At 36.7% G+C, this 16,480-nt stretch overlaps 1 protein-coding gene across 1 annotated transcript in view; it reads right to left on the bottom strand.

Annotated features, from left to right (window-relative positions):
- LOC140240347 (dual specificity mitogen-activated protein kinase kinase 7-like) overlaps positions 1-14,767 on the bottom strand; it is a 33,107-nt gene extending 18,340 nt beyond the window's left edge. Inside the window, exons 1-3 of the mRNA XM_072320112.1 lie at positions 14,632-14,767; positions 7,017-7,122; positions 6,489-6,555 (exon numbers count right to left, since the gene is read on the bottom strand). Of these exons, the coding sequence (XP_072176213.1) occupies positions 6,489-6,555; positions 7,017-7,122; positions 14,632-14,767 (309 nt within the window). The remainder of the gene's footprint in view (positions 1-6,488; positions 6,556-7,016; positions 7,123-14,631) is intronic.
- Between the last annotated feature and the right edge of the window lie 1,713 nt (positions 14,768-16,480).

Genomic DNA, 16,480 nt, shown 5'->3' with positions numbered 1-16,480 from the left:
AGAGAAGAATGTGTTTAAGACTAAAAAGAGCTTCACTCCTCATAGAGACCCTGAATATGTTTCAATATATATACCCAGATGATTTAGGTGTATAAGTACATAATTTTCAGAGTGTAAAAATGAAAGATGTTGAAATTTTTAAAAAACAAAACATAAAAGTATCAAACCCTATCGACAAGTTTACAAAAAAAGCCTACAATCTTTCAAAAATTAAAATCCTGTCTTTTTGAAAACTCTAATTTCTTTGCAACTGATTGACAAATAGACCAGTTCGTAATTCCACTTTGCGCATGAGCAGAAAAAGTTCATTTGTACCAACAGGCATTTTGGTTTGTAAATTCACTGATATAAGCATGTGATGCGATGATTATTCATGTGATCCTTATCTAAATAATGCTTGCCAGCACATCCACCTGACAGCAAGAATGGTATTTTGCATAAAAGGAAATAAGCTGTTACTGCATTCAATACAAAACAATGAAATGGATGCTTGCTAAATTGTAAACTGATGGGAGTATTCTGATCCCCTGATCCAAATGCAAGTTCATTCTTTTTTTGAACATGAATTCCATAAATTGTTATGTCGGGCAAGTTTTATGCATTATGCTGCTTTGAAAAAGAGTGAAGTGCTGAACCAACTGAGAGAAAAGAAAGGTAATTTGTAACAATGTGTACATGAGCTACAGTGTAATTACGAACTGGCTTATTACCCTACATCAACTTAAATTTATTAAGCACTCAATTGATCAGTGTTTTAGTAGTAGCCATGATAAAAAAAGTCATGGGCGTGCATACTCGAGCAGTATTCGAACTAAGACCTCCTGATCTCCGCACGGCATCATCTCGGAACTAGACCACCGAACTTCCGCCCGACAGGAAGTGTTGGTTCTAATCCTTATATCATGCAGCGGGTACTGCGTAATTATTCAAATTCATGAAATTCTTTCATTGAGATGTTATTATTGCAACTAATTGACAAATTGCCCTACATCAACATAATAAAAACTGAATTGGTCAGTGTTTTATTAGTAGCCATGATACAAAAATCATGGGCACACATACTTGAGCAGGCCGGATTCGAACCCACAACCTCCTGATCTCCGGACAGGCGTCATTTTCACTAGACCACCGAATAAGGATTAGAACCAACACTTGCTGCTTTATAGCATTCTGTAATAAAAATTCTGTAATACTAATGCAGGAATTTCAGAAGATAAATTTTAGGTTAACCTCGTTCACTGCTGGATGTACATGTACACATGCAGTGAAAGCCTGGCTAGACTCCTCAATGTGGCATGTGATCAGTGGCCTTGATGCTAGTATTATACAATCACAGTTTATTAGGCTACTCTCCTTTGTTTCAGTCCAGCATAGTGTGTACAACACTCGATTTGATTGTTTTCACCATAATATAGCTCAATTAAGTGTTAAAATTTGCTTACTTTGGTGGAAAATTGTGTTTATAGTCGGTAACTCGCGTTACATACCGGTAACTCGCGTTACATGGTAACTCGCGTAACACTTTTCATTGACATTTTCTAATGTGATGACAGTGTTTATTCAAGTCAAAATCCTGTGTACAGTATCAGGGTGTGATGAATTTAGAAAATTATGATTCCCAACAAATTACCTCCACTGCTTCCTTCAGAATGAAAAATATTTCTTGTTTCGGTAACTCGCGTTACATGGCTCAAGGGCTGCACTTTAAGGTGGTGATAAAAATTTTGTGAAGGTGGTATAGAAATTTTCTCATGGGAGACTGAAGTAGAACCAATCTACTTCTTTAAAATGAATTAACTGAAGTGCTAGCAGAATTTTTCTTTTAAAAAAAAATGTATATCAAGTTAAGCATGCATTTTAGCAATTTGGATGACTGAAAAATTGTCTTGAACATTTGTAGCTGTTTCTCGGGAAATATTTGACTGATTGATATAATTCTTTGAGTTTTTTCAACTTCAATATATGGGTAATACATAATGAGTAATTCTTTTGCAATATGATAAACTTGAAATTTTAGTGCCATGTCCACATTCCCATGGAATTGCCCATTTGGTACTCAGTGTATTACATGACAATATTGTACAGCCTAGGCTAATTCTAGTCGAAGTATCAAACTACATCCCCTGCATTTGTTAGAAATCACACTTTTCTTTTTTATTCTACAGTGTACAAGTATTATTTAATTCTAATTTCCATGTTCTGTTACCTACAATGTAACACAAATGCTTCATGATGAAAATAATGACATTAAAAGTTCCTCTAAATGGCATTTGTTTTTATTTCTTTCATTATGAAAGATGGGAATGTGTGACAGTTTCCAAATACCCTGGTATACACAATGTACATAAACTATCTTGAATGGAATATAATATCAGCAATGTACACTACTCATGCATTATTCAAAGTAACATCTCTTCAGCTTGCCAAAGAACCACCTGTAACAGCAGTTGCTAACACAAAGTTCACTGCACTATGTTTCAACAGCAGAAATTAGAAACCTGCACAAAATGGATGAGCTGGGAACATACAGTATGTTGCACAGTTGGTATAAATTTAATGTAGACTATTAAAAGCTACATTTGCAGATATCAAAATCTCACTAGCACTGCTACAGTAGGTACAGAACTATAAGCATTACATACTTTTATGGCAAGCTCAGTACACAAATTTGTACATTGCTTCTGAATAAGAAGGTAAAATTAAATGACAGAAATGCAGAGTTAAAGAATTCATGCACCTGTGGGTCAATATTCCTAGCCAGAAAAAGTACCACTAAATTGCAAGTTATTTCAATTTAGTGTAGGCCTACATCACAGAAAATAGAACACTGGTCAAACTGAAAGCTGCTTTAAACCACAACATTTCAAGGAGTGAGTCCTATGTAAAGCTTGTACAATGTACAAACAAATGTAGGTGGAGTTAATTCCTTAACGTGATCATGATTCAGATACATCTTATGTGCGATTGAGGCGAAGTCCAGTGCTGAAATCCACTTGAATCCAATAGTGGGATCATAATCTATACAAAGTACCTGTAATGTATCTGGACTACAGATCCTAACACATCTATTAAATGTACATCTGTACCAGATACAGTGATACAGTGTATGTACAGTACATTCAAAACAAGACCGAATACTCTCTAGATGGTTCGGCACTCTGTTGTTTTTTTTTTAATGGAAATCGCAAACAGGAACACACATGGTCTAGATCTAGAGTGTTGCATGCACTTCCTCAAGTCTCGCCTCACATGTATCGATCTAAACCATATTAAAGGCATAATTTGGGAATCATTCGTCTTTAATAGTCCGAAAGATACACTTAGAAATATGTTTAATAGCAACTGACTGAAACTTTTTATTTCTGCCTTATTTTTTATTCCTATTTTCATTTTTTTCCCTACTCCTCCCTCCAAAAGTCCGCACCTTCAGGAGTCCTTTTGACATGTCCCATTACTGACATCGTCATGGCAACCGATTCAGACCCCGTTGAGAACAGGAAGTGTTGCACTTCTCTGCGTTGGCAATTCAGGTAATTGAAATTAATGCTTAATTTCCTGAAGAGGGACATGCGGGGTCTCACATGTGTATCCATGGCCCGCACTTCCCCCCAACTCTGACAGGGGGGCAGGCAGCAGTGGTTAATAGGACTTTTGTTTTCACTCTTGGATTCTTCTCACAGGTTGCATCTAGACATCGCTGCCTGTCATGCTCAGCTGCGTTTTCTGAAGCGGACACAACCTGTGGTGCATGGAGAATTTGGTCTTCGGATATCCAACAATCAAAACCACTGTACATGCATTGCTTTTTTATTGTTGTTGCTGCATTGGTTTCTTTTTTTTTTTTTTTCAAAGGGATGGGTGTTCTGATCTGCACATCTTTGATAGCAAAGAGAGCTTTTATTGTCCTCAGGATAGAAGATTTCTTGGGGTGTAAACCAAGCCTTTCATAATGAGAAAATGTTTTTAAGTACAACAATGTTGTAGGCATTGCTTCATTCATATGCTTATTGAAAATTAGACAAGGCGTAATACTAATTACAAATCTTCATCTGTTCTTGTGTGCCTGTTGTCCAGTGCAATTACTTCTTCTTGTGTACTGATTTACAAGTGTGTGTGTGTGTCTTGAACACCTTGTTGTAAACCTTTTTCATTTTATTGCAACAGTATGTACTGCTGGTACACTTCTACACAGTACAAGAGTGGACATGCCCTTTATACTCATAATTTGTTGAAATTAGAGGATGGGTGCGATAGAATAAAGAGGGCTCTATCTCTCCGATACAAATGCTATCAGCTAAAAAAAAAAAAAAAAAAATGAATAAATTATCGTGCATGTCTACTTAACCCTTTTAGAGAATTGGGTTTCATATTCATATAACTAATAATTATTAACATCACTAGAAACAAACACAATGTACACTGTATGCATAATGTACATTGCAGAATGTTGTACCTTGATGCCAATAATGTTACAAACTATTTAAAGAGGATGGCAAGATATTGGTTCCTTTGCCTTTCATTTGTTTCCAAAATCCCTAATATGAGCCACAATTTTTTTTTCTATGTATGAAGTACAGTGTATGCACATTGTAGGTGTACAGGATGAGTTCATAATTGATATTCATTCTAAAAAAATAAAAAATAATAATAATAATTAAAAAAATCTTGATGTAGACCTACAATTTGTACACTACAAAATACACTTTTCAACTGTCTGTGACCTTTAACCAGGGAAAAAAAAAAAGACAGAGTAGCTCATAGAAACTTATATCAAACCTATTGACAAGGTGTACCGCTCACCGCATTTGTAGTACATATGTAAATTGGTATTCAATTTTGAGCATTTGCTCAAAACAATGTACAACCTGTAAACCATTCCATCTAACAATACAGTGCCAATCTTTTGTACTTTGTACTTGAATAAAAATCAGTATATTTGTCAACCTACACTGTATAGATGGTATCGATACAATTTTTGTATTGTACATTGTATTCACACATGGTCGGTATTGTGACTTTTCATTAAAGTAAGTTAAGCTATGAATTACAATTTGTATGAGGATTTGGGAAGTTTTTAGCCATTGAAAAGTACATCCCACCAACACAACTTAGCAGGATAGAGCCAGGACACATGTACTTGAATACATTGTATGTACAGTAAAACACTGTTTATTCCTCTTTGAATACACTGAAAGATGTGTAAATCTATGCATGTATAACATACAGCCTGGGTGTTACAAGTGTACAATAGATGTCAGAGGCAGACAGAGTGCTGACTTTATGTCTAGAAGTCTAGTTTCATGTCAAGGCTATTAAACCTATTACGTTTGTTGAAAACCATACCACTGGCATTAACAACCACAAGGTCACAGATAATACATGTAAAGCAGCCCATGTACAGAATTGGATGATAAACTGCAATGGGAAATCATATGCTTCATTACCTACCTGAACAGTTTCATACCTAAATTAGTACTTACCGGGTATATGTCTGTATAGTGTACATCAAAATGGTTATTGTTAGAGTTTATATTATTTCTGGTCCTGTATAATACCTCTCCCCCCCCCCCCCCCCCCAACTAAAACTAGGCCATTTCTACAATGTCATCAGCAAAGGCCTTACCCAATAAAATGCAGCTTGTGTGTTTGTGCACTGAATGAGGTTACAAATTGACCGTAACATATGACTCCCCATATTATAAACCTTACCACAGATGGCTGCCATCTTTACAATAGCAATGTAAACCTTGTGGTTGAAATTGTGGGTTATTTTTTTTTTCATGCACCCTGCAAAAGCAGTCTGTTAATTCTGTAATCTCATGAATTTCTCCAAATCTTTTGTGTAGACAATGGGAAGACTCACATGATGGGGTGCATCATTTCAACCTGGTGATCAGGTTGAAATACGTGATCAGGTTATATCTCGACATTCTAATGAGATTTCTGGTCCTTTTCCTGAGACTTTCTACCACGTTTTGTTAGCAGGGGCAGCCTGTATGCAATTGAGGCTGGGCACATGATTTTGTGGTAACGTGCCTTTGTTGAAAGGAAATGGGAGGCTAGAGCTCTATAAAAGATGGTGCAAACACTCTGGCTGTATTGCATCGTTACTGCACATGCCATGGTCAGCATGCACCACTGAAGAAAGACAAATCAACACAGTCTCCTTGTGCCATTGGTAGAATTTATCACTCCCTGCCTGTGCTTTTGACAAATTAAACACACTGCACTCATAAAAGAAAAGAAAAGAAAAAAATCCATGTGACTCTGCAAATGGACATAAATTTCACATCAGCCACGGTTGTGATTCCTAAATCATGATGAGAATACCCAATAGGTGAAGCAATACTACACAGTCACACAAAGAATGAGGAAAAAGGGGGAATTCATACTATGCCTGGTAATACCTCATAAAGATCAAAAGATAAGAAGAAGAAGAAAAAAAAAAGGAGGAAACAAAAGAGGCATTGTATGATGGTGATACTAACCTTGCCCTCTGTTGTGAGGAGTCCGGTTTGTTTCATGATTTCTTGTAGCTTCCTGTCAATCTCCGGCCTGGACAAGCAAAAAGCAGAGAGCAAAACATATTACAAAACAAAACAAAAACATCTACTGTAAAAACAGCATGAACAAGAGATACGAGCATACAGCTTTCAAATGGCGAAAAATCATCTTTAGCAGTAAGCTTCAATTTGTAACAGGCAACTGAGCAATGTCTGTTTGTATATTCATTTCGAGTAATGACATGAAATGGCATTCATTTTTCTCACATTTGCTAATTTGTAAAATTTGTTTTCATGATGTACATGCACATATGTTTGAAGATTGATAATAGCTGGAGGGAACACTGTACCATATATTGACACAATATGACCAGCATCAGTATCATGAGTGTTTTCCAAGACATGACCATGCCTGGACAATTTTCTTGGAGTCTCTTCATTTTCATCAACTGCAGCTCTGACGGCATTTAGAGGGGATGTTTGAAGACAACACTCTGCACCGCACCGACTTACCCATCAATAGTACTTCTGTTTAAAGGCCCTCCTGACATCGGTATCTGTATTGCCATCCTGTCCCTGGGGCGCGGTGATAAACCCCCATTGTGATTCAGTGGAAGAGCTGGTAGGAAACACACAAAAGTTGCATTGTTATGGATGATGAAATTCACTTTCCATCCTGAGCGGTTACACACGGTCAAAAATTCGTCATTTGAATGATGATTCCACTTCCAGTGAAAAATAATTCTAATGACGAATTTTTAGCACGTGTGGAAGCAAATTAGAATCACGAATGCTAATCACAATCATGAATTCAAATTCTAGTCCGGAGGTGAATTCCAGTGAAGTTTCACTCAAATTACGGTGCAAAATTTGCATGTGTAATGCTTGACCTCCAAAACATCTTTTGAGGGGCGGAGCTTACGTGACCTTTCAAGCACTTCCGTAGATAATACGCGCTATAGAACCTCGTTGTTTTGATTGACAAGTCACCAAGGATTACGTAACGCCTTCGCTCGAGAATTCGAATTCTAATCACAGTTTTCGAGCGAGCGTGTGTAAGGTCCGATAATTCTAAAGACGAATTGCAATCATCATTACAATGATGATTCAAGTTACGAATTTTCTCTCGTGTGTAACCGATCCCTGTCTCATCAAATTGAGAAAGTGCCCTAAACCATGTGCCTGAAGTTCTTTACGATCATTTGAGTTATATTTTTATCATATAAAATAATGACAATGCAAGGATATAAAGGTATATTGTACTGTATATGTTTGAGTGTTGTAGATGTTCACAAGTGTGATGAGCATGCAATATACATGTATTCCCTGCAGATACTGTTAAAGTGCACAAAGTTTTTGGAAGGGTGGAAATCATCCCAAATCTTGCAGAGTGAAAAATGAAAACATAACTTTGGAGAAACAATTTCAATATACACATGCTGTGATTGTGCACCATTGTATAAAGTAAAGCTGAATGAAATTTGCCAAGCACAGAAAAGTGATCATGCCAGTTTCCACTCTCAAAAGAACATTGAATCAGGGAACACAAAAGTGTGTAGCGTATTCTACAAGGTTTTTTTGTTTGTTTTTTTATTAGCCCCTGTAATGAATGAACAGGTACACATGTACATGTAACTGCACAGCATGTACTTTAAAGGAGACCTCCGGATGATTTTCAGATTTTTACATTTGAACAACTGTAAATTAGTTATACTGGGTACAGAGTTTCAGAATTTATAGTGATTGGGATGAAGAATAAAAATGTTTTCGAAATTTAAAACAAATTGCAATGAACAAGGATGATGACATGGCAGCCTCACCATAAGAATGCATGAGTTCTGGCTCCAGGGAGCAGAACAAAAGAAGAAGGCATGCATAGATTATACACAGGTGAACTTGCAAGCAAGTGGTGTTGTAATGAAATTACACCGACTACATTTCTGAAATATGTGAGTCTCCTATGTCATCAACACTGTTCAGTGTAATTTGTTTAGGATTTTTCAAAGTATTGTTTCTCTGCTCAAGAACCTCAATAAATTCCACAAATCTATTACAGTACTATTACTGTACATGGAACTATCGATTTATGTATCACATCATATGAAATTATGAAAATCGTCTGGAATGCCCCTTTACACACTCATTGCTGCAATGAACAGTTTTCAAATATATTCTGTACATTACAACTTCTTTTTTGTAACATTTACTTTCATGAGAACAATGTGTAGCAAGTCCTTTCTGTCTCTTTTTTTTGCAATCTCTTCATTCTCTCATTTTTTGTCATTTTGTTTTGTGTGTGTGATTTGGCAGGTTTTGATATATGAAAAAGTTTTCCAAGCAATATTTTTTCCCCCTCAGAGGCCAGCTACTGTACAACAATGTATCATGTTGAAATGTTTTGCCTTGGTCAATAGTGACTTTCACTTTTATACAGTGTACACACGTAGTACAGTACATCACACATGCAGAAATGACAATGTTTGTACATAGCATACTCCACATGATTGTACTGTAGTACATGTATGTACGTGTACAAGTGTGGCAGAGAGGACTGAAATGGAACTGGCAACTGATTGACCAGTACTAAGATGTTACTGTAAAACGAGGAATGTGCGTGCGCATTTTAATTTCGTGAGCGTCAAGATTCGCGAAATTAAAATGCTCGCGAAAGTTCTTGTCTACACTATATGCATTGAATGCAAGTAGCAATTCGCGAAAATTTCATGCCGCAAAAAAGGCCATCAGCTCCAATTCGCGAAAGCTTCATGCCACGAATATATCATGTTTTACAGAAACTTTCTGCTATCTGTGAACTGCATGGGACTTGCCCTGACTCGACTTCTGGAAGTGGATTGTATTTATATAGACTCTAAACTGCATCTATATAGAGCGATGTGGAAGGTGTGTTTGCAATGAATGTATTTGATAATGTACTGTATGTACTTGAAAGTGCATGTACAATGTACAACTTCACGCTGATGAAAGATAAATCGACACAGGTAAAATACAAGTACAGTGTAACTTGTACATGTGTGCAGACGTAAACTGACGAGGAGTGGAAAGTCACAGAAAATGTGGGTGACTTCTATCAGGGCTTAGACATTGGTTATCTGAAGTACACACGTACTGGCGAGTGCATGCTGATTGGCAGGTTATGTCCTCAGGAAGGAACACATTGCCTGCATGCCTGGCACACAGTGATATGTAGGCCATGCCCCGGTCACATCGACGCAAATTCAGTATGCACACAAACACATAAAGAACATGTGAACCTAATGTACATGTACATTTAGGAGGGCACTGTTATTACAGTACATGGTAAACATTAAGTGTACAGCATTACATACAATGGTGTCATTAGTAATACAGATCCAAATGTTTGACACTGCATACAGCTGCCCAGTATTGTAAAGTTTTGAATAACATCCTATTCATAAAGCTGTATCAGTGATGGATATGATGTGAATGACAAATGTACATGTACAGTATACAAGTACTACCAACAGTAGGAACAAGACATAACGCACAATTCTGTGAAATCAGTATACAGTACTGTACATCTCTGAAGTGAGGTACAATGTACATTGTACATACAACTTGTATGTACGAATGTACATGGTGTATGAATAGAGTGACATTGACAACATGCGTAGAATGATTGCAGTGTACAAATGTACATGTATACTAGTATTTGTACATGTAGGCATACTGAACAAGATGGCATTACATCTGTAGATCTAACTGGAAAAGATTACTGATATCCAAACTGCACATCATGAAGCTACACCTACAACATTTGTATATGAAGATAATAGCATTAAAGACAAAAATATTCTCCAGCACACGGTACAATTTTGCTTGTTATTTTCTATATTGTACATACAGTACATGTACTGTGTAGTTAAGAGCTGTACAATATGTTTCAAATTTGTGGGGGCACCTGAGCAAATACAGCTGTATGACTAGGTCAAAGACATTCTTTTGACATAAAATACATATCATGGATAGCACTGAGGGATTTCATCTACAGTGTACAGTATGCTGTACTTCAAACAAAATTTATGGGAATTTGTGTCTCTCCATTGTAAGATATTGTGTACTACTGCATTGTTTACATGTAGCAACGATTTTTCCCCATGGTGTACAGTATAAAAAAAAATATGTACAGTATTTACACATACAGATGTGTATTCGTAAGGGAAAATGTATTAATGTGCGCATACTACACTGTACATGTGGTGTACACTTACTAGAAATACTAGAATGACTGCAAGTAATTTATGCCAAAAATGCAATGCATAATACATTTGCTAAGACAGTGCAAGAATTATCTCATGAAATGACAAAGGAAGCAGTAAAAGGGGCAATACATACATAATGTACGATGCCACTGAACAACCTACGTGTACACAAGTGTACGGTACATTTTTATTAGTCAAAAGGCTGATTACAGGTGACCTACATATTGTACATTAAAGATGCATTTTTAATCTCTTTTTTTTTTTTTTTTTTTTAACCTACAATGTACAACTGTATGTCAAATACATGTACAATGTACGGCTGTACTGTAAAGCGAGATTTTTTGCAATGGGAAATTTTTCGCGAATTGGAGCCAACAGCCTATTTCCCAGCATGAAATTTTTGCGAATTGCCACAGGCATTCAAGGCATACACGTATGTATAGTGTAGATAAATACTTTCATGTTCATTTTAATTTTGTTAATCTTGGCTCTTGCGAAAATCACGAAATTACAATGCACAAGAACATTTCTGGTTTTACAGTACACAATCATATCATGTACAAGTCATAACAGTCCAGTGATTTCTGACAGAACTACACTGTACGTGTACAAGTACGACAGTTGAGATACAATGTGCAAAGTTTTGTCATTCCAGTGACGTTTTGCCAGCTGTACCAAGTGCAATTAAGGTAAATTACATTTTTAACGTAAAAATTTGTTTAACATCAACGTTCAGCCATCTGCAGAAAGACAATCCTGTCTACATTGTAGATGTGACTAATTATTTAAATGACAAAAGGAATTTAATACTGAATTTGAAAAACTCTGCTTCAGTCTTTCTACTGGCTAAGTAGCAAAAATAATGGATACGGTGCATATTGACAGAAAAATTTCTTTGTTAGTACAGTACATTGTCATGTGTTCAAGGATGAAATGGCCAATCCTGGTTTCAATCAGTCATGAGGCATGATACCAAGCTGCAGACATACAGAACTGTACACTGTAGTACAGAAAGGCTTACAATGTAGCATACAAGTACATATTTACTGTTGTATGGACACAATGCTATCCAACAATGAGAAGAATCATGCCACAATGGCCATCAAAGGGACCACTGCACATGTTCAATATTTCATATCTCCCACTACACCTGTACAATGTATTTTTTTATCTCAATTTTTAATATAATGTACAACTTGTAATACTTTGTACATTGTACAATGTAGGCCTAACTGTACATACATCTAACATACACTGTATGGGTCGATCCCCATCAAATCAACCAATTTTCAGACAATTTGTAACCCTTCCCCCTTCAATTTTCTTTAAGCTTGCACCAAATGTTCCCCCAAGTGTCTGATACAGCGTGTATAAGATTCTGAAATATTTTGCCCAAAGGTCAAACGGTTGTTAAGATACGGCCTCCCCTATATGTAGCAACAATGTGTGGTTGAACAACCAAGTTTAAATAAAGTTTGCTATTTTTGATTGACTGCTGCAGCCAAATTAGATGAGTTACATTGCTAATTTTCTGTAAATTGGAAGAACTTTATGATCTTAACATGCACAATATATTATGCTGCAGACCCTGACGATCCATTATTGCGCACGAGGTCACCAAAAATGTTGTTTAGCATCAAAGTTAATGCTTTGGGATGCATGCTTGGAAGCTGATAATTTCAAAATTCAATTAGCTCAGAATCCAACATTATGCATATTTAAAGACTCTCACTTGCTTTACAGACCTACCAAAAATCAGCCAAAAAATATGCATCATTTTCTTGTAGGGTGCCCTCAAATTTGGATATTCTTAAAAGATGCCAAGCTCAGGGTCACAAATCACCACTTGTCCCATTGAAGAGCTACACTAATTTTTGTGTATTGATAGACATTTACCTACATTGTACGTATATTTTCATGGGTTACCTAAAAACTCATTACCAAAATGTTTTATAGCTGGTTATGCATTTGAAAATGGTCGTAAAACCCCCAAATCAAGGCAAAATGACACATGGGCCCGAATTCACGAAGGTGGTACAAATGAAACCATGGTTTAAACCATGGACAAAAACCATGGAGCGCCAAGTGTCGCATGGAATATTTCATTACGAAATCAGTCATTTCGTCGATGAAATGATGATTTGTAAAGAAATGACAACATTTTGTAACTAAATGAACATTTCGTCCACGAAATGATCATTTCGTTAACGAAACGGTCATTTTGTCGACGAAATGACCAATTTCGTAACGAAATATTCCGTGCGACACTTGGCGCTCCATGGTTTTTGTCCATGGTTTAAACCATGGTTTCATTTGTACCACCTTCGTGAATTCGGGCCATGGGGTTTTCAGAAAATTTCAACTTGTGATAAATCTGAGATGAAGCACCAAGACACTTCACAATGTTATCTTCTGTGATGATAGTGATTTAGTCTGTAATTGGTACTAAAAGGCTATACATGTACATACACATTGTACATCACAAATCATTTTAATTGGCAATGACCTTGAAAATGCAGCTGAAAATCACAAAACACAATAAATCGGTCAATTTTCCTTAACCCAGTGTGTTTTCAACGATTTTTAGTTGTGTCATTTCAGTAGTAATGGTGACTTAAAGCTAATAACTGCAAATCATGTGCCACAAGCTACAGTGTACAAATAATATTTCAAGTTATCTCCAGATATTTTGACCTTGACATTATTCTGAAAATTGCTGTAAATTCCTTAATATTAGCATAAAACTAGCATACAACACACAAGATTTAAACACCATATTTCAAAATTGATTTTCTCTAAGACAGAACGCCTGATCACATTTATACAGTATGCAGTATTGGTAGTCTGTAACGACTATTTAGAGGATCTGGTACAAAAATGGTATTGATTAATATGTCTATCATGACAATAACCTTAAAAACACAGCTGAAAATCACAAAATCAATAAAGTGTTTACAATGACTTTCAAATACTGTATAGAATCTATGCCCAAGATTTTGCAATGTTTTTATTTTCGCCAATTTCGGAAGTCAGGTGCTAGGACACGTTAAACTATTGACTCTGATCCCGATATGAATGTCATGTGACGTACGCAGTACAGGACAGGACTCCACAATCAGGAATTTGACCACTCGCCAAATCTAGACCCGCTAAATGTATGGCGTGGTTTCTACGGTAGTAGACTAGCGTCGAGTGAGTGGACGGACCCACATCACGGAAGGGTTGTGTACTTCTGCACAGGTCAAACGCGAACCTTTCTTGGGCATGCAATGGGAGGTTGAACCTTGGTGCATGGCAGTTGCTTCTACTTGTATTTGTAATAGTATGACCATTTTGGGTCTACAAACTAGGTTCTGGACCACTAACCACAACATGTAGAGCCTAAGTTTGTAAAGAGACCGTCAGTCACACTGCACTCAAGTTGAAAACACACAGCTAAATTACAATGTAGCAGCTCATGACATGTCATAATCACAGCACACACACACACACACAGATGAGCGAGATGGTGGTGACAGTGCAAAATTTTTACCAGACATGCATAGTTTAAGAAGTGAACATACACGTTAATGTGTTTTAAGGTAACGATATGGTCTATTTAATAGCATAAAATGCTGATAGAAGGCCCTACTGATAACAATCAATTGCCATTTTCTATTGAATGCATGTCGACGAGTCTGGTTGAGCTAGCTGTGTGTGAAGCCATCGCAATAGTCGCGTCGTCGGTCGTGCGTCGTTCACCGCCACGGTGTTCTGCAGCTGATTGCCAGGTACAACTCCACAGAAGCCTGTACGACTGTCTGTGCGACGATTGATATCGCGCTAACTAATCAGTACGCATTACAATTTCATTTACAGATCATTAATTTTACTACTGACAGTCTTACCTGGCCTCTGACGAGGTAATTTGGGGGATTCTACATTGAAGTCGATGGTCGGTCTTTCTCTTCGCGCCCTGTTTTCATCTTCTATACTGATTTGAAGTTGATTCAATTTTTGTCGGAGATCTAAGGGAGAAGACATCTTGGAAATTACACGCATGCGCACTTTGCTTTTTTGACTATATGTCACCGTAGAGTAGACACAACTGTATGTTTCAAGCGGAAACGTGGAATTAACACTTCCTATCTTAAAATACTTCTCATCATTGAGTGCACATTGGGTAGCTTTAGAATAGACCTATGTTACTGAGGAAAGTCCAAGATGTAGATTCAAGTGGGTTCACACTTCCCTAGAGATAACCTCGAATTAAGCCATACTAGTATACTAGTATGATATAATATTTTTATGCTGAAATTGCTGTCTACTATCTAACCACAATGTGGTGGATTTTAATTGACATTAATTGGTGCAAGTGTAAATGGTGATATATTGTCGCACAACTTGGGTCATTTTCAACCAATGTCACTATTATAATCAATAGTCGTGCCTTTCATTGAATCATTATGTGAAATAACGGAATGAAAAGAACCGTTTAGCAAAATCGTATCAAGGCATATGGAGTTGTGGTTATATCTGTAATTCCACACCATGTGCATCAGTGGAATAAATTCAGACCTTTCGATCCTTGTAATTGGCACATACAAAATAATACGAAAAAAATATGTGCAATTTGAAAGTTTCACGTATTTGCATAAAAAAAAAACACACACTTATTGGAACGGCAGGCGCAAGATTAGCTGAGGGAATAGTGTCATCAACAGACTACTTTCTCATTGCATTGAGCAGAAGAATATCATAAGATCACATCATCAAATGACCATTTTTTATCGATGATTTATCAGCTACAACTCTTCCATATTAAAAGCCACGATTGCCATTGGATGTTACGGCAACACATCACAATTTCATGTAGAAAATACAACTTAACATTTCTTTGCCTTCATGCCAACAATGTAAATTTAGTAAAGATTTAATACGTATGCCAATGGGAGACTTGTGCGGCCATGACGCTCACTCATATCGTGCGTATTTGGTTGCTATTTATGGCTAGCTGTATGATGAAACTTAAGTTGGAAAAAAAAAAATCACATCTTCTGACTTTATGTGTGATTTTGAATTACTTCTAACTCCATTTAAGTTTTCTTTCTCTAATTAAAGTTTTCCATGTTTCATATAATGCCAACTTGAAAACGATGTGGAATTATGAAAAGTGCATGCCCGGTTGGGATCTAGCTTTACTTCTCCGACAGTGCATGCAGTGCTGTGGATTTGAACTTTTGTTTTGCATTTGCATATGTATTTGTTATGTTGTTTTGGTTGTTTGTTAGATTTTTGTTACTGTGAGTGGATTTTTTTTTTTTTAAAGAGGGATAGCTCAAACACTTGTACTGTTATGTTAAATAACATTTCTTCTTTTTTCTTTCTATGTCAATGTACAATGAACTAAGAAGAGTTACAGTCACGTCTTTTATGAAATAGCACTGCCGTTATTCTTGGATTCATCAGCAAACAAAGAAATTATATTACGTGTGCCATAAGCCTACGCGTGTAGAAGTCCTTGTCTGAAAGTAAACAATGCATCCGGAAGATTCATCTGGAATAAACATCTGGCTGTATATGCAAACCTCAAACATATACGGATCCCTATAATACAAAGCAGGGAAATACCCAACAAGTTCGTAAATTCCATATATAGCCGTCATCATCATCATACCTATCTTCGTCTTCTATATCAACTTCTTCTCCTCCTTCTTCTCCTCCTCCTCCTTCTCCTCCTTCTTCTTCCTCTTCTTC

This window comes from Diadema setosum, chromosome 17, assembly GCF_964275005.1.
Source record: "Diadema setosum chromosome 17, eeDiaSeto1, whole genome shotgun sequence".
Classification (NCBI taxonomy): domain Eukaryota; kingdom Metazoa; phylum Echinodermata; class Echinoidea; order Diadematoida; family Diadematidae; genus Diadema; species Diadema setosum.
The sequence above is the reverse complement of the archived record's forward strand: the minus strand, read 5'-3'. Positions and strand labels throughout refer to the sequence as shown.